A 19,370-nucleotide genomic window follows, 5' to 3' on the forward strand; every position below is an offset into this window, starting at 1 on the left:
TGGTAGGAGCTATTAATAATTTTTCTGTAGAGAAGCCTAAGTAACTAATTACCCTGAACTTTGAGGGTCATTTTTGAAGAACTCTTTTTTAGGGTATGTAATTCTCTGCTAGACTCCTCCATCTGTCTTATATTACATGGTTAAAGTCTTAACTAATTCACTTCATTCATCTTGCTCAGTTCAGCCGTGAGTTAACTGAGACCAGGATAATCCCACGGCTTGTCATCTAGAGGTTGCTCCAGCTCAGCTTGTCCAGTGTCTCTTTACTGGTTGCATGCAGTAACCTCCTAAGTTTTATTTTTATCGACCAGTGTTGCTATCCTCTCTGGTCGTCTCCATGTAGCAGCCAGAGTAATCTACTCATTTCTCTACTCTGATCTTGTCTGTCTGTCTCTCTCTCTTCCTTTCTTTCTTGTTCTGTCAACCCTCTCAAGGACTTGCCATTTCTCTTGGGACAAAGACAGACTGCTCACTGTCCTGCCTCATTCTCTATCCTCATGTCCCATCCTGCTCTCTGGATATCAGTCACCTTGGCTTCCTCCTCCCTACCCCTACCACAGGGCCTTTGCACGAACTGGTTCTCCCTCGAGAGTCTCCCCTCCTGTTGGTACTTCTCCAGGGTAGCTCCCCTAACTCTCAGCTTAGGCCTTGACACTCCTCCCTTCCTTTGTCTGGGGTTGGATGCTCACATGGCACCGCTGGTCCCACTTGCAGGTTTACTTGTGTTGTCTGCTTTTTTCTTGGGGCCTGTCTTTCCCACCAGGCATAGGTTCCATGAGGGCAGGAGCTGGGCCTGCTTTACCTACCTTTTCTTCCCTAGTAATTACTCAGTAAATGTTGGTTGAATATTTGCAAAAAGAAATACCAATGGCTGTAGGGAAGTTAGTGGAAGACTAACTCGTGGAATGCCTGTGTGTTCTGGCTTTCAGACAAGTGTTTCCCTTTTACCAAGAAGCCCCAGGCATCCTCTGATGGACACAGGTATGATGGGAGGTGGTCTGGGGGTCCCACCAGTAAGATCCAATAATGGTAGGCTTTTTTTTACTTTATAGTGTTGAAAATAGGGAGCAGGGGATAAGATCGTAAGCAGCTGGTTTTCCTCCCATCCATTTTTCTTTAATTTTTAGCACCTGCTGCTGTTTACTCGGATTTTGCTGTGAACATTTGCTTTAGCCTGCATTACATACCCATGTTGAATTTAATTTATAAATAGTTGGTGGATATCCTGCAAAGAATACCAGGTACATCCTTTCAAGCTTGGGAGAATACTGATTCCTTACTCAAGGTGTGACTGTGTGACTCAACGCCCTCTCAGCCCCCATCCCTGTGTATAGCCCAGAGTGTCTTCACATTGGGGAGGGCCCCAGACACAGGGAGAATGTGGTGTAAACTGTGGATCCTCTCCCGAGGAGAATAACCTCTATAGAGGTTAAAATTGATTTATATTTATTATTCTTGTGATATTATATACTTACTGTTTTTTTTATCAACTTTGATTGTTTGTTTGTTTGTTTGTTTGTTTTAGAGACAGGGTTTTGCTTTGTTGCCCTGGCTAGAGTGCAGTGGTATCATTGTAGCTCACTGCAACCTCTAACTCCTGGGCTCAAGTGATCTTCTTGCCTCAGCCTCCTGAGTAGCTGGGACTACAGGCACATGCACTACCATGATCGGCTAATTTTTCTATTTTTTGTAGAGACAGGGTCTCACTGTTGCTCATGCTGGTCTCAAATTCCTGTCCTCAAGCAATCCTCCCACCTCAGCCTCCCAAAGTGCTAGGATTACAGGCATGAGCCACCATGCCCGGCCTTTTTATCCACACCATAAATGGGGCAACCAGTGCTATTGACACAGATAGTCTTACTGTTAGAAATATGTCCATAATTTATGAAAATAAGCTGAAGGTACCCCTGTCGTTAAACTTTAGGTTAATATTCTTGGGTAAAGGGAGGAAATGAATGAGTATCAGGGAAATGTGCAGGTTATATTAGGACCAAAGTGAGATTTTCTTTTCCTTAAAGTGATGAAAAAGGTAGAAATTATCAAGAAAAAGAAATACCATTTTTACTCTGTGTTTCAGTGAACTGAAGGCATCTATTCAACACTTAAGTTCTGAGTACTATTTGGGACATACCTGTCCTTTCTGTTATCCCTGCCTAATGACACTCTGTCATCCACCATATTCACCAGACTTTGCACCAACTACCACTTCTTCCGCGCTTTGGACCACTTCTTTCAAGAAAAACTATTCAATTCTCCATAAGCTGTGGAAAAGACCTTTCCCAATTTCATCGCCACTCGCTTTCCGGGCTTTTTCACTGCTGGCGTAAGCAAGCTACCGTTAAGATGGCAAAACTGTGTTGATAGTTTAGGTGCATACTTTGATTAACTGTACTGCTTCTTGTTTGAGATATAATAAACTACACTTTTGATTCGAAATCAGACATTTCATGTTTAATGACCCAATATTTTTGTGCAAAAGACAATATTGCTTTAAAATGGAGCTTTCTATGAAAATGGAGCGTCACGACTGTGTGGCCACCCTTGTGTGCTGCACACGAGCTCCACCCTGATTCAAGAAATGAGTTTGACAATAACCACCACTGAGCATGCGCTTGCTGGGTTCCTGCCACTGGGTTAAGTGCTTTCCCAGTGTGATGTCTTTCAGGTGCCAAAACGGCCTCGCCAGGTCGCCATCGCCTCTGTTGCTAGCACCATTTGAGCAGTGGTGGAGACGAGGCACAGAGAAGTCAGGTAAACTGCCTGAGGTCACACTGCCTATAAGTGGCAGAATGGGATTCCATGAGTCATGGGGCAACTGCCTTTGACATCACCTTTGACACATTCTGTTTCAAAACAGTACAGTGTTATCAGTGGTCATCAGAAAACTGTTACATGATAGCTGGGAAAGTCCTCTCTTCCTAGTTCTATATGTAAACAGAAATGCAAACAATTTTTGGAAGGGATGTATGCACATGTAACATGCTGTATACTCTGGTAAGAAATACTGTAAAATGAAAAATGAGATTAATGTTTCTGATTGTAGAGTTCCCTAATTATGCTTTTAATTATTCATATAAAACAAGTAAAATGACCCCTGACAGAGATATAAATGATTTAGGTAAAATCAAATATTTATAAGATTCTGCTGAGTCCCTGAGTGTATTGTAACAGATGCACACAAAATGCTTTGCCTTCATCCTTTGGATGTAAAGTGTTATGTATAGAAATTATAACCAGCTGAGAATCATCAACGGTATTTAAGACTCTACTCAGCTAATGCCTGGGTGTTTTGACATTGGAAGTAAAGGTACATGGTTGGTAAAATATAATATTTTAGAAGCTATTTTATAATATCTGTATGTGTATAAATTTTTATGATATTTTAGATAATATCTACTAGGATATTTTAGGGGTCACAAAATGATAGACCCCTTTGCCTATTTTTACATTTATAAATAGTTTTTAAAAATCAAAAGGAGAATCATATTTCATGACACATGAAAATTATTTTAAATTTTAGTGTGGTTAAATAAAGTTTTATCAGAACATAGCCTCACCTGTTCATTTACATATTATCTTTGGCTGTTTCTGTGATACAAAGGCGAGATTGAAAGTAATTGCACCAGAGACTACGTGGCCTGCAAAGCCGAAAATACCTACTAACCGGTCCTTTATAGGACAGGTTTGACAACTCCTGTTCTAAAACGTACCCAGCACAGAGTACAGGTGGAACATTGCCATAGCATGTTTAATTGGCACAAGAAACACTTGCTTTTACCTCATTTTATCCTTTAATTCCCTGTCCCACTAATTGAACATTCAATATATATTTTTTTCAAAAGTTGGAGAAAAAGTGCCTTTTGAATGCAATAAAAAGGGATTTATATGAGAAGGGTTCCTTCACTTGCTTTTAATGCTTCCTTTATATACAGAAGTACTGAAACTAATTGCACTGTTCTAGAAATGGGTCATTAGTCTAGTGCCTATCTTTTATGGAGACCTGATTTTCATGCAGGATTTCTCTCTAAAGCTCTAAGTGGGATCTCTTTAGGAAGAGGCAACAATCAGGATATGAGAGCTTTCCCATGGCTTACCCAAGCTTGGCTTTTGATCACAAACCGTTTAGTATATTAGTTGGCATCTTACATGTATTTAGCAGCCAGTATTTGTTGAACGAATGAATGAATGAATCCACTTTAGGGGGGAAAAAAAGGGAATGTATCAATTGAATAAAATCTGTTTTTTATGCATGTAGCTGTTACATTCCTTTTGGAGAAATAATTTTTTCTGTTAGTATAAATCCAAATTATTTTCAATTTCTCTTTCCTGTGTTTCAAGGAAGAGAGGTGTGATTTTGAAATTTAGGGTTTGAATTGGTTGAGATTCCTTATGTTGTGGATGCTCTCATGTGTTCTTGCAGATGGGCTAAGGGAAATTTTCTTGTGCTTGGAATTAAAAGAAGCAGAAAGGATATCTGGTTATCTGCCAATATTTGAGTGACTCTATGAGTAGATTTTGTACTGCACTCTGCTGGGCACTGTTATCAAATACAAAGACTCCCAGCTATCTTCCCACTATTACTTGTTTAGGAAGAGTCCACAAATTTTATTTCCTGATACCTTGCCTAGGTTTTCTGATCAGAGAAACGTGCCTCTTGCATATATCTTACCATGTAAATTTCTACTCTCATTCCAGACCTTGAATCTTGGGATAGCCCTAAGAAACAGTGCTTAAAAAGAAACATCTTGCTCTCCAGATAATTTTGATCATCAAGCAGATATAAGAGACACTGATGCAAAGGAACTTATTCTGTCATTGTCTCCATTTAAAAAAAAAAAAATCTGTTAAATGGGTAAATAATTCTGAGATCATTCCCTGGGAAGTGTCATGATTTAGAGCCAAGTGGTGATCCGAGAGCATTCTGCAGCTAGAATGTACTAATGTATTCAGACTGGTGTTTTTGACTTGTTTTTTAACAGGTACATGAGAAATAATTCACATCATGGTAATCATGAGCTATATTAGAAGCAGCAGAAGAAATCATTCGTTTGGTTTTGAAACTCACTTTGTTTTCCTCCCTTCCCTTCCATTTTACACAGTTGCCATCCTTCTGAAAGACGACTATTTTGTCAGTGGCGCTGGCCTGCCTGGCAGATTCAAAGCTGAGAAGGTGGAATTTCACTGGGGCCACAGCAATGGCTCAGCAGGCTCTGAACACAGCATCAACGGCAGGAGGTTTCCTGTTGAGGTGAGAGGAACTGGAGCTCTCAGAGTGTAGCTGTGCTTTGAGTCTTTACATTAATTAGATGCTATGTCCTTATCCTCATTTTGCAAATCAAACTTATATAGTACCTAGCTTTGTCTCTCTGGAAATCCTTTATAGCATGGCAGGTAGATACCCGACCTCAAGTTTTTCATCTTTGTTCAACCAGAGAAATATATCAAAGTCACAGGCATCACAGTTTGACTAGACTCACCCCTCCCTGGTCAATAGTGTTCATCATTTGTTTCATTTGACATAGTTTCTTTGCACTGTCTGTTTCTGAAACCCTGCGTTCTGAAGGTGACATTTTATATGAAACTTGATTGACTTCATTTTCGTCCTTTAGGAAACAAAAGTTAGTGACATACGAAGAGGATTCTCAGAACCTTTTCTCAGTAGCAAAGTTGTTTTAAGGTGTTTTGTTCTGTTTTGTTTTTTTCTTTTTGCTACTGCCAGCTGTTGAGAAAGAGGCTGTGACCATTGGTAGCATGACTCACTAGGATTAATTTTGCTAGGATCGATGGTGACATTTTGCTTCTGCCAGACAGAAGAAGGGTGTGGGTGCCCTGGGTCAGGTGCTGATGTGTATCTGCCTTGAGCTGGGATGAGGAAGGCAGCACACCTCCAACTCTTTTATTAATGTTGGGTACAGACAGCACATCCCATCTGTTACTAACTTAATTTTTTCCTTTAATCATGATCAGTGTGTGACTATTCTTTGGTTGTGATAAACATGTTGGTTGGTTGGTTCTGCATGTGGTAAGCCTTACAAGTTTGTGAAAGAACCAAGTGGGTGTGGTTCCAGCCTGTACTCAGCCACGGAGTGACTTTGAAATGGTAGCTTGTTTTAATCAAAGGAGCCAAATGGCCGAGGAAGGTTTTCAACTCATACCGTTCAATAACTTCTACTAAGTTAAGTCCTGCTTTGATAATCTGATATGTTCTTGAGATCTCCTTTACAAAGGAACATACATGTTCTGTATCTACACATAGATTTACATATAATTGGTAGGATTTTAGCATCCTCCCTGGCTCTTGAAGCCTGTTCATGAACCCTCTGTGTATCCTTGAAGTTGAGGTGAAGAACCCCCAACAAGATAAGCAAATCAAAAGTATTTCTTTGTTTATACATGATTATATGGACAATAGATTTATTTCTTATCCACTATTCCTGGAGAAACCAGGGATTTCTCAGAAGCTCTGAGAAAATGCTTCAAATTTTTTCTTGTTTAAATGACAGATTCTCAGTAGCCCCACTCTCCCTGCATTAGGACTCCTCTATCTGTGGGGCTTCCTGTCCTAGTCATACTAATTATGTGTCTCGTGAGTAGGGTTTCTACTTAATGGGCTCCCCTCCACCCCTTAAATGGAATGAATCATTTCTTAGAAGTGTTAGCTTTATTTGCACTTGGAAAGCTTGATTCCTAGAAGTGAAATTACATCATGTTTGCAAGTATGGTGTTTTCCTTCTGGTCAAGCTGACAGTTTCCCATTGGCATTGTGAGTTGAGGGGGTGGTTTGTGCCCAGCCAGCTTTGCTCTGAAGCCTCTTTGTCTTAGAATTGGGTTGCCATTTGTTCAGTTAATGTTGTTGTGGACAAAAGACCTGTCCCGAAAGCTTTAAAAACTTAATCTGATGGCTACCTTGGAAAAGAAGTCCTCTGGAGCTGGGAGCTGGGAGCTCCACCTCATTCATAATCACATTCCCTAATGCCAAGATGGCCTCTTTCCTCCTTATACTCGATTTTGGAAAAATGCATAGAAGAGATGTATATTCTTTTGAAACCTTATGACTTGAAATGAATATTTTTAGTTTTCCATAACTCAAAAAGAGCCAGTGAATTCTGCATCTAATCACAAATGGCAGCTGCAATGCCCAGACTGATGTTTGACCAAGTGTTTGGATTTTTTTCTTTTAAGTAATGTCATATGGTAGGGTTACCTATATGAACTGGATCCCTCAGCAAAGGCCATCTGGTTCCTAGCTTGCTCTTTTACAGTGTGATAAACATAGTAAATTACTTAACAGTATATTTGGAGGAACTTGGATTTCAGAGATTAAAGGTAACTGGGTTAAATTTACTTTTAAAATGGGCACAGGAAAGTTGCTTACTTTTGCCCAAAACATGTCTGTCATATTTTATGTTAAATTGCTGTACTTGAGTTCCTTATTAATACCAACTCCCCCTGAGATTTTTACACTGTTTAAACATCTTAGGCTTGGTTTATTTCTTTTCATATAACTACATTGTTTTCCCAGAAGCTAAAACGAAAGTAAGAAAATTTGATTTATCATGGAATAATTTATCAGCAATGGGGATATTATTTATTTGTTTTGTATGCACTGTGTATAAGGGCTACAGAAGAGTCATTGTTGAAGATTGTACGAGGATTGGTAGAATGCAGCAGTGGTTCTCACCTGGAGACAGTGGTTACCCCCTCCACCTTCCCCAGGGGACATTAGACAGTATCTGGAACCATTTTGGTTGTCACCATTGTTGGCAATGATATGCTACTAGTTTCCAGTGGGTAGAGGCCAGGGATGCTGCTAAACATCCCAGTGCATTGGACTGACCCCACTACAAGGAATTATCCACCATCCCCCCACCCCCAGACCCCGAAGACATTAATGTCACTATTGTGAGACTCTGGGATAGAGAAAGCAGTGGGTTTAGTGGAACGGAACATTCCTTTACCTATGTGGCACCATTTTAAATACATTTGAATAACAAGGATTTGTTTCTTGAGAAGTCGTTCCATCCTCTCCATCCTCTCGTGGTTTCTAGAGAGGAAATGTACCTTCCTTATGCATAACAGCATCGCTGGTCCTGATTCCTTCAGTTCTACTTGAGATGCAGTCACGACCTTGGGAATTTCAGCAGCTCCCTTTGTGCTCCAGCTCTGCAGGCTGAATTTTAAGCATATGCCTCACAAGAAGCTGGATCTGCTCCCTGAGGGTAAATGGCAACAAACCCAACTTCGTAGGTTTTGTTGCTTCCCAGGAATTCTTTGAGTTCATCTGAGACAATTTTGTAGGCATCTAGAAATTAGACCTCTCTGCATTTTCCTGGCTGAAATTCTGGACTCTGGTCTTGTAGTTCCTACGCTTAAAAACATCCAGTCTAATAGTTAACAAGAACAAAGTTCTTGTCAAAACAAAACGAAACAAAACCTCTTCAATAGCCGACATTTTTTACAGCTCAGTTAAAGTTGGAAAAGAAAGTCGGCGTCAGATTGCAATGCCATGCCTCGGAGACTGGGCCCAATGTGGATCCTCCGATGCCCTCACCTCCTGGTAATTCGGTTTTGTTCCTTGCCTAGCAGCAAGTTTTTCTCGGGTGTTTTCTGTTGTTACGGGTGCTGGGACTCAAAGGTAAAACCAGAAAGTCATAGTCTCTGCTGTCAAGATATTTACACTCTAGTGGAAACACAGAAATTTTTACAAGTGATCACATAAATAGCTGTGTAATTTCAGTTGTGGTAGAGTCTCTGAAGCAGAACAGACTTTTGCCAAGAGATGGAAGGTCTCTGTGGAGACAGTGACATGTGTGAAGATGGAAGAGATGAATTGGAGTCTGCTGGTAGAACAGGGATATGCAAAGGCCCTGAGAGAGATAGTATTTGGGAAGTTTCAGGAGTAAAGATAGGCCAGTGAGGGTTTTGGTAGGCAGGAAAATGCCCTTCACCCCACAATGTCAACTCTAATCCCAGAACCTATGAATATGTTACTTTATGTGGCAAATGAGACTTTGTAGATGTGATTAAGTGTCCTTAAAGTCAAAAAGCTCAGAATATTCCAAAGATGAAAGCAGTGATATCCTGTTCCACTTCTTCCGTGACTACTTAGCTTTCTGTTGTCTGTCCACCCACAGTTGTCTGTGGTGGCTTCTGTCCTATGCTAATTTTTTTCCCTTTTCCACATTTATTTCCCTGTTCTGTGGTTGGTAACTTAAATAAAGGTTCATATAACTCTAATAGAAATCGAATCATCCCATGTTTCCACTAATAACTGAAGTTGGAGTTAATGCAAAGAGAAATTCCCAGGTAAAACCTCCAAGAGCTCCATTAAAGTAGAGGTTCATTGCACGCTTGTTGTCTGAGGTAATTAAAATCTTATTTATTACAAAAAAGATTGCGGGAGTTGTTGATTCAGACTTGTGCTTTATGAGTTGAAGTCTTCAATAAGCTTAAATGATCCAAATTGATTGTGTGTGCCCTTTCTGGTGAAACTCACAGCTGGTTCATTTCAGCTCTGTTTAGAGCAGTTTAGCGAATGAATAGAAGCAAAGACGTTTTTCCTAATACATACCATGTACACATCACCATATGGTACAGGTCTACACTCCCTTATCTGAAACCCTTGAGGCCAGATGTTTTAGAATCCAGAGTCATAGAACATATGCGATATGTATTTCAGAAGACACCCAGTAGGATCTGGAACTGCACCCTTTAAATGCATTAATATATCTATTGCAAGCAGATGCATAGTCACACTAAGTGGGAACATCAGTACTGTAAATAGCTTCATATTTCTTCACATCAGATTTTACCACCAAATAAGTTTTCACACAAAAATTTTAAATAACAACAACAAAACACCTTTTGGTCTTAGGTGTGCAATATCGTTGTGTGGGTCTTGGGTCCATTGCGTGGCCCAGTGGTTTATGTCCTAGAGAGCACTGGGTAGTTATGACCATGACACAATCATGTTGAGATATTTGTCCATCAGTAGGGCTGGATGTTTCCAGGTACTTCTCTCTTCCTCCTCCCTTCTTGGTTGTGATACTGCACCATAGTTCTAGTCAGAGTTGCTGGTTTTAGGCTGACCATGTTCTGTGATCGATTTTCATTTTAACATTCTGTTTGGGCCTGCTGTTGTCTTCACTATCCGTGTCTTCAGGTGTGATGTGTTCCCTTGACTCATTCCTGCATTCTCGCCTGTCTGCTCAGATCCTGCCTTCCTCCTGAGAGTTAAGACTCGTGATTTGCTGTTCATTTTATGAAACAGATCTTGGTTCTTCCTAGAAATGTTTCTATTACATTCTGACTAGACAGTCATCTTGTAATGACCTCTAGGTCATCTGGAGCACCTCTAGGATGCTCATGTGACCAGCCTCTGCCTTGCTTCTAACGCTTGTGGGCTCATGCACTTGGGACACACACACAGGCCTGCAGTGGTACCACCCTCTCCACGCTGATACAGGCATGGCAGGCTACTGCACAACTCACACATGGACTAGCCCGTCTGGAGGTTGGGCTCACATTGATCCCAGGCTTCAGCCTGATATTCCAAAGTACAGACTAAATGTTGCATTAGGCTAGCACCCCTTTGATATTAATATAGCCCTCCTTTTCTGCTAGAAGTAAGTTTAGGCTTATGAAATGCCTTCTTGAAGATTCATGTTGTATGTTGCTATATTAAGGGCTTTGAAGACTCCACCATTGAAGAAATGTTTACCTTTGTGTAACATGATGTTTTTGCAAACTTATATGACCTCTGTCTTTCTCCTTTTTTTCATGAAATAGTATTATAATATCACTCTTTTGGAAATACGGGTTTATAATTGTCTCCTCTCTTCCTTTAGTCCATGGTCCTTGTAAGAAAAGAGGTCCTATTCAAATAAATGTTTTTGAGGATACTGGTAGTAATTTGGCATTTTAGTTATCTTGAAAATTATTAGAAGCTGAGTGTAGTGGCGTGCAGCTGTAGTTGCAGCTACTTGGGAGACTGGCATGAAAGAGGATCAGTTGAGCCTAAGAGTTCAAGTCCAGCCTCGGCAACACAGCAAGACCCTTTCTAAAAAAAAAAAAAAAAAAAGAAACAAACAAACAAACAAAAAGAAAATTATAAAGACATCTTGACTTGTTCAAATACAGTTTTTTTAGCATCATTATGAACTTGATACTATCTTGCTTTATCATTACAGAGAACTGTCATTAGAAGGGGATTGAGACATTTCCTATTAAAAATAACTTTTACAGTACCACACTTCCACCCTAGGTCATGTACATTACATAAATTCCTGGATTTGTTACAGGTTCTCTGAAAAGTTGCTTTTTCTACAGAGAATCATTTGTCAATGGAGCTTAAGACAGTGCCTGTTTTCCTTGCCCGGCCTCTTTGAGGAACCTTGGAAGTGTCAAAGAGATCATTCTGTGGTTATCTGATGTTTGCTGTTCTGTGATGTCGCTGATCATGTTTTGCTCCATAGTGACTTCCATCAAACGGCAAGGGGAATTGGTTGAGATTTAGTTAATGACTTTATTGAAATGAAGATTCCGTTTTAGAGCAGAGTGTTTCATCCTTTACTGGTGAAATATTTACTTTCCATCTGGCTGATCTTTTATGTGTATGTCCTTTATTAATTAATAGAAACATTTGAGGAAGCCCTGATACTTAGTGAATGCTCAGTGGAGAAGTTAATGCCTGGTTTTACAAAGCCAGAGAGCAGATTTTGTGAGGTCGAACAGCCCCGGTCCCTGGCATGGTAAATCTTCGTGATTTCTCACAGTTCTCATCACATCCTTAGATGTGAACTTAGAAATTCACATCCTTAGATGTGAGGTTGGCTCAGGACCGTTTGGTGGTGTGTCACCAACATGTGGTGTGCTGATAGCTGACTGAATCATACTGAGAATTCCAGTGAAGAAGATGACACTCTCTGAAAAGAAAGCATAAACCTGATTAAATTGGAGATATTCCCCATGTAGAAAGTTGGTGGCCCTGGGGGCTCTCAGACAACCAAAGAGAAGACTCAGGGTGGTAGGGTGGTGGTGGTCGGAGGTGGTGCTGGCGGTGGTGGTGGTAATAGTGATGGCATTATAGACACCATTTCACAAATGCTACCTGTGCCAAGAGCTTTCCAGATGCTTCCTCATTTAATTTTCACATCAGCCTTACGAGAGAGGTGCTCTTACCATACCCATCTTACAGATGGAATGACTGAGCTTCCATGATGTTAAGTGGCTTGGCTGAAGTTTACTGTTAGTCATCCAAAATCTGAGCTCTTATGTCTCCAAAATCTTAACCATGATTCTTTTTACTTGATAAGTAATTTTGTTGTTTTTCTTGTCACTACTTTAGGTTGTTTTTAGAACCGCCAGTGCAGTAGAAATAATTGAGTCAGAATTTTAACTGGTGCTTATTGGACAGGTTGAGTATTGAAATACTTGAGACTAGAAGTGTTTTGAATTTTGGATTTTTTTCAGATTTTGGAATATTATAAATAATGAGATATCTTGGGACTGGGACCCAAGTCTAAACACAAAATTCCTTTATGTTTCATATATACCTTGTACACATAACCTGAAGGTAATTTTATATAATATTTTTAATAATTTTATACATGAAACAAAGCTGTGACAATGCTTTGACTGTGACCCATGTTATGCAGTCATGTGTAGAATTTTCTACTTGTGTCAGGTTGGCACTCAAAAGTTTCAGATTGGGGAGCATTTCAGATTTTGGATTTTCAGATTTAGGATGTTCAACCTCTCTAATATGAAAGAAGAAAATCAAACAAAGGTCTTCAAATGTTCAAAGATTGCTGAACCTGTAATAAAATATACAGAAAGATATAAAGGATACAGAAAATGTTGTCAACTCTTTGCCTAGAGCAATCTGTGGAAAATACTATACTTCTTATCTGGATTGGCCACTTCAGTCTAATTTTAATCACTTAGAGCAACACTGTCTGATTAGAAAATACAGTGTGATCCATACATTGTAATTTGAAATTTTCAGAAGCCACATTAAAAGAGATAAAAAGAAATAGGTAATTTTGTTTTATTTTAAAATTTTATTTCATTTTGTATAATTTATATTATACAATAATATAATTTATATTATATTATAATTATTATAAAAGCAATTAAAATTTAATTGATTTCAATCATTTATAATATTTACTCTAATACTTGAAATATTATTTCAACATAAAATCAATATAAAAAGTTATAGCTGAGACACATCACATCCTGTTTTTATGTTAAGTCTTTGAAATCCAGTTTGTAGTTTGCACTTGCAGCGTATCTCTGTGTGGGCTGGCCACATTCGTGTTCCACGTACACAATAGCCACACGCAGATGTGGCTCCTTCGCTAAAACGTGCAGACTTACACATTCTAGACCACTATGATGAAATTTAGTTAATGAAAAGGCCAAAAAACTAACAGAAATTCTTTAGGAGCAATTTTTATGCTGAAATTTTGGTAATTTCCACGACTTGTCTTCCAACAAAAAAAGAATCAAATGATACAAAGTAGCAGATATGTAAGAGACTAACAAGCCTAAAGAATTAATGTACAACATGAGGACTGTAGTAATAAGAGTGTATTGTAGTCAGGATATTTGCTAAAGGAGTAGATTACAGCTGCTCTTGCCACAAGGGGAACAATGGGTAACTATGGGAGATGGTGCACGTGTTAGTATGTTTCACTCTAGTAACCATTCTACAATCTATGTGTATCTCATAGTATCATGTTAAATACGCACAATAACATTTTTAAAATATATAGTAGTTCAGTTTTATATTGGGATCTGACTTGTTGAAAAGGCTTCATCTAGATGCAGTACAGGTTTTTTTCTTTATAACTTTTCAGTCCAAACCCCTACCTCCACCCCCACCCGTTTCTTTTTTCTTTTTTACAACATTTGTTCCCAGAGCTTTGAACACTATTCTTCTCAGAATCCACTTCCAAGCTCAGGAACTCAAATAAAGCTGGCTGGGGAGACCTTTGTGCGCTGGAGGTAGAGACTGCAGGCCACCAGATCAGACGTATTGTAAGTTCAGGTCAGGGGGATTTATGGGCCTAGGGCTCAGCACCACCACCAACCGCCCTTTTTTCTTGTCCTGTCAAAATTTGAGCGGGAAGGTTTCAAGCCATCTTAAATCTAAAGCCTTTAGCAAGTTCTTTAGTGCCACCGTCACTCATAGGGGACAGTCAGAAAGATTTATAAGGAATTGAAAGAAGTCAAGTTTGAAAGAAACTCTATTTCCTTTTTCCCCTTTAAATCCCTGGCATAGAATTTCATTGCACCTACCTTTAATGGAATGGGAAGGAAATTTCTAAAGCTTCCCTGTCCGGATTGTTTGGCCTGTGCTGTGCTAAGCACAGACACTGCTCTGGTTACATTTACTGTGACATACAGAGACCAGCTGGGCAAATTCACCAAAACCCTATTTTATTTAAAAATATAAATTTCATGTCTTGAGTGTTTGCACATGTCTTAAAAGACAGTATCCCTTAAAACTCAGGTTAATACATGGAAGATATTTGGGTTAATAATAAAATAACTTCTAAATCCCTGCTATTACCATACCGATATAGCTTCAACTCCTGAAGCTCCGTATTAAAATCTTCACTGCGTTGACTCATGAAGTTCACTATTTCAGGGAGTTTTCTGAATTTATGCGTCAGTGTTCACCGTCTGATGGAGGAAGACACGGAGTGAAAGAAACCTCACCCCGTGGTTCCCTACTGATTCTCAGCCAGCCTCTGTGTTTGCTTTGTCCTTGAATTGCCTCTGTCTCTGACCCTCTCTTCCTCATCACTCTTTGTGTCATTTACAAAGAGGGTAAGTGGGAGTTGAAATATCACAACCACATGTAGGCAGCACCCTTAGAAAAATAGGCCCCTGGTACACTTTCTGGGTTCTTGTTAGTCTAAAATGCTCCACGTGAAAAGTGATTTAGGAAATGTTGCATAATATGTCTTCTTTTTGCAGCTTGATAATGAGCTAACATACTAAAAATCTTGAGAAGTATTCCAGCAGAGAAACCTTGATTTTCATTAACCGGGAATCTCCCAGTTAATTCACCGTGGAACTCTTTTTATTTATATCTCCTGTGGGACTGGTGATGAGGCGAGTACACTGGGGGGCAATGCTGCCCCAAATCGTCCTGGGAGAGCTCTTGTCCATGCCACGATGGTACAGTACACAGATTGTTTACAGGACTTCCTTACACTCTTCTCTAGAGACAGTTCTAAGTGATCAGTAGTGTGTGTTCATTCAGTTGATTAGCAGAGCCTTGTCTGTGGGGGACACAGAGTGTCCTTTCTGGCCACAAGGGGCTTTTACAAACTCTGCAGGCGCCGAGGCCCCGAGGCAGGAGCCTGCCAGGCCCATTTGACGCGTAGCCAGGAGGCCGGTGCTGCTAGAGCGGCAGAAGAGAGGGGCAGAGGGAGAGAGAGTACAGGCCACGGAATAGTCGAGGTCCTGATGATGTGAGGCCTTGTGGCCCATGGGAAGCTCTGTGGCTTTTATTGCAGCAAGATGGGAAGCCTTTGGAACATTCTCAGTCTCAGTTATCTGTCTTATATATTTTTAACATTTTAAAAATATTTTTAAAAAATTTTTCTTAGCAACGAGATCTTGATATTTGCCCAGGCTGACCTGGAACTCCTGGGCCCAAAGGATCTTCCCACCTCAGTCTCCTGAGTAGCTGGGACGACACATGCATGCCACCCCGGGCTCTCTGGCTTATATTTTAGAAGGATCCCTCTGGCTGCAGTTGAGAGTAGGGGATGCCTGTGGCTGCTAAGACCCAAGCTGGAAGATGATTGTCTTTGCAGGAGAGAGTGTGGTGGCGTGGACCATGGTTGGGTGTATTGAGAAAAAGTTCTGATCCTGATTGTTATGAGGGAAGAACATGTTTCTTGAGGAGGATGTGACAGCGATGTTATCTTAATAAAGTTCATATTTCTTGGTTTAAAAGAACAATTTGAGGAGAGAAAATCATTGATAACTGACTAGTCTGTAATATCTTGTAGCACTTTATGTTTTTAAAAAAGTCTTAACAATGTTTAGTTATCTAACATTCATATTTTGTGTAATATGTAGTATATACCAATTTTGATTGTATAAAGAAAAATGAGACCTAGAAAAGTGATTATTAAGCATATTATTAATAAAACAAACTCCTTCCTCATAGGGTAAATTTTAGTTAATAGACATAACATGCTTTGAATAGGACTTGGTATGTTCTAAGAGCTTATTAAGTATTAGCCATTAATATTACCTCAGTAAGCCCTGGTGTAGTGGCTCACACCTGTAATCCCAGCACTTTGGGAGGCCAAATCAGGAGGATCGCTTGAGGCTAGGAGTTCAAAACCAGCTTGAGCAACATAGACAGATTCCGTCTCTACAAAAGCAAAAAAAAAAAATTTTTTTTGAGACAGAGTCTCTCTCTGTCATCCAGGTAGAGTGCAATGGTGTCATCACAGCTCACCGCAACCTCAAACTCCTGGGCCCAAGTGATCCTCCTGCTTCAGCCTCCTGAGAAGCTGGGACTACAGGCATATTCCACCACTCCTGACTAATAGTCATCACTTCTTTAAAAGTCTCTCTTGCACCCCATAATCCACTCTTTATCCAGTAAGCAAAGCTTCCTTTTAAACACTTAAATTGCATTATACCCTTCCCTTGCTTAAAATCGTCCAGTGGCTTCCAATCACATGTTGAATAAATCCAAAGCTCTTAACTTGGCCTACAGGGCCCTACTTGATCTGGCTTTGGTTTTCTCGCATCCACCCCCACCCGCTGCAAACTTCTTTCTACCTTGTTTTCACTGGGTTTGGTTCCATTCCAGAATGCTCTCTCCCTGATTATCCCTCCTCGTGGCTCATTCCTTTCCTAAACCTACCCGTTACACCATTTCTTGCTCTCTCCCCTTCCAACTCAGTTACTTTGTTTTCTACTACCCTGTTTTATTTTCTTCATAGCACCCATTACTTTTTGAAACTATTATTGATTTGTTTCCTTGTTTATTAACTCACCTCTCCGTCCCTCACCCCCATATACTACACATAAGCTTTTGGAGGAGAGGGATCTGTCACTGCTGTTCACCACTGAATCTCAGCTGCTAATGATTACAGACCCATAACAGCGTAAGCAGCAATACCTGTTAAGAAACTAACACTATGCTGGTTTGGTTACTATAGCCTGGTAGTATAGCTTGAAGTCTGATAAACTGATGCCCCCCAATTTGTTCTTTTTGCTTAAGGTTGCTTTGGTTATATGGGATCTTCTCTGGTTCCATATGAGGCATAGAATTATATTTTCTAGATCTATGAAAAATGATGTTGGTATTTTAATAGAGATTGCATTCAGTCTGTAGATTACTTTTGGTAGTATAGACATTTTAACAATGTTGATTCTGCCGATCCATCAGCATGGTACGTTTTTCCATTTGTTTACGTCCTCTGCTATTTCCTTCCTCAGTGCTTCATAGTTCTCCCTGTAGAGGTCTTTCTCCTCCTTAGTTAAATGTATTCCTAGGTATTTTAGTTTGTTGGTTGCTATTGTGAAAGGTACTGAGTCTTTGATTTGGTTCTCAGCTTGACTGTTGGTGTATATGAATGCTACTGATTTGTATGCATTGATTTTGTAATCTAAGAATTTATTTTTCAGTTCCATTAGCCTCTTGGCAGAATCTTTGGGATTTTCTAGATATAAGATCACATCGTCAGCAAAGAGTGATAGTTTGAATTCTTCTGCCCCCATTTGGATACCTTTGATTTCCTTCTCTTGTTTGATTGCTTTGGCTAGGACTTCCAGCGCTATGTTGAATAGAAGTGATGATAGTGGACAACCTTGTCTGATTCCTGTTCTAAGTGGGAATGCTTTCAGTTTTTCCCCATTTAGTATGATGTTATGTTGGCTGTGGGTTTGTTGTATATGCCTTTTATTATTTTAGGTAAGTCCTATCTATGCCTATTTTGTTAAGCGTTATTGTCATAAAAGGGTGCTGAATTTTGTCAAATGCTTTTTTCTGTGTTTATTGAGAGTATCATATGGTCTTTGTTTTTACTTCTATTTATGTGGTGAATTACATTTATAGATTTGCGTATGTTGAACCATCCCTGCATCTGTGGGATGAAGCCCACTTGGTCGTGATGGATTATTTTTTGATGAGCAGCTGAATTTGGTTTGCTAGGATTTTACTGAGATTTTTTGCATCTGCATTCATAAGGGATATTGGTCTGTTGTTTTCTTTTTTTGTTGACTCCTTTCCTAGCTTTGTTATCAAGATGATGTTGGCTTTATATTTATGAATAAAACCCCAAAAGCAATCACAGCAACAACAATAATAAATAAATGGAACCTGATCAAATTAAAAAGCTTCTGCACAGCCCAGGAAACAATTATTAAAGTGAACAGACAACTTACAGAATGGGAGAAAATATTTGCCTGCTATACATCCGATAAAGAGCTGATAACTAGAATCTATAAAGAACTTAGGCAAATCAGAAAGAAAAAATAAAACAACCCCATTAAAAAGTGAGCGAAAGACATGAACAGAAACTTTTCAAAAGAAGATAGACTAGGCCAGGCGCGGTGGCTCACGCCTGTAATCCTAGCACTCTGGGAGGCCGAGGTGGGAGGATCGCTCTAAGTCAGGCGTTCGAGACCAGCCTGAGCAAGAGCGAGACCCCATCTCTACTAAAAATAGAAAGAAATTAGCTGGACAACTAAAAATATATATAGAAAAAATTAGCCGGGCATGGTGGCGCATGCCTGTATTCCCAGCTACTCGGGAGGCTGAGGCAGAAGGATTGCTTGAGCCCAGGAGTTTGAGGTTGCTGTGAGCTAGGCTGACACCACGGCACTGTAGCCTGGGCAACAGAGTGAGACTCTGTCTCAAAAAAAAAAAGAAAGAAGAAGAAGAAAAAAAAAGAAGATAGACTAATGGTCAACAAACATATGAAAAAATGCTCATCGTCTCTAATTATCAGGGAAATGCAAATCAAAACCACAATGAGATACCACTTAATGCCAGTGAGAATGGCTTTTATCAAAAAATCCCAAAACAACAAATGCTGGCATGGATGCAGAGAGATGGGAATGTTCATACGCTGCTGGTGGGACTGCAAACTAGTACAACCTCTGTGGAAAGTAGTATGGAGACACCTCAAAAAACTAAAAGTAGAACTACTTTGATCCAGCAATCCCATTATTGGGCATCTATCCAAAGGAAAAAAAGACATTGTATAAAAAAGACATCTGCACTGGAATGTTTATAGCAGCACAATTCACAATGGCAAACATGTGGAAACAACCCAAGTGCCCATCAATTCATGAGTGGATTAATAAAATGTGGTATATGT

At 39.7% G+C, this 19,370-nt stretch overlaps 1 protein-coding gene across 4 annotated transcripts in view; it reads left to right on the top strand.

Annotated features, from left to right (window-relative positions):
* Positions 1-19,370, top strand: part of PTPRG (protein tyrosine phosphatase receptor type G) — a 668,714-nt gene that overhangs the window by 388,539 nt on the left and 260,805 nt on the right. For all 4 annotated transcript variants that reach the window (XM_069476009.1, XM_069476010.1, XM_069476012.1 and 1 more), the window contains exon 4: positions 5,100-5,248. In XM_069476009.1, coding sequence (XP_069332110.1) covers positions 5,100-5,248 — 149 coding nt within the window. The remainder of the gene's footprint in view (positions 1-5,099; positions 5,249-19,370) is intronic.

The sequence above is a fragment of the Eulemur rufifrons genome, chromosome 7 (assembly GCF_041146395.1).
Source record: "Eulemur rufifrons isolate Redbay chromosome 7, OSU_ERuf_1, whole genome shotgun sequence".
Lineage (NCBI taxonomy): Eukaryota > Metazoa > Chordata > Mammalia > Primates > Lemuridae > Eulemur > Eulemur rufifrons.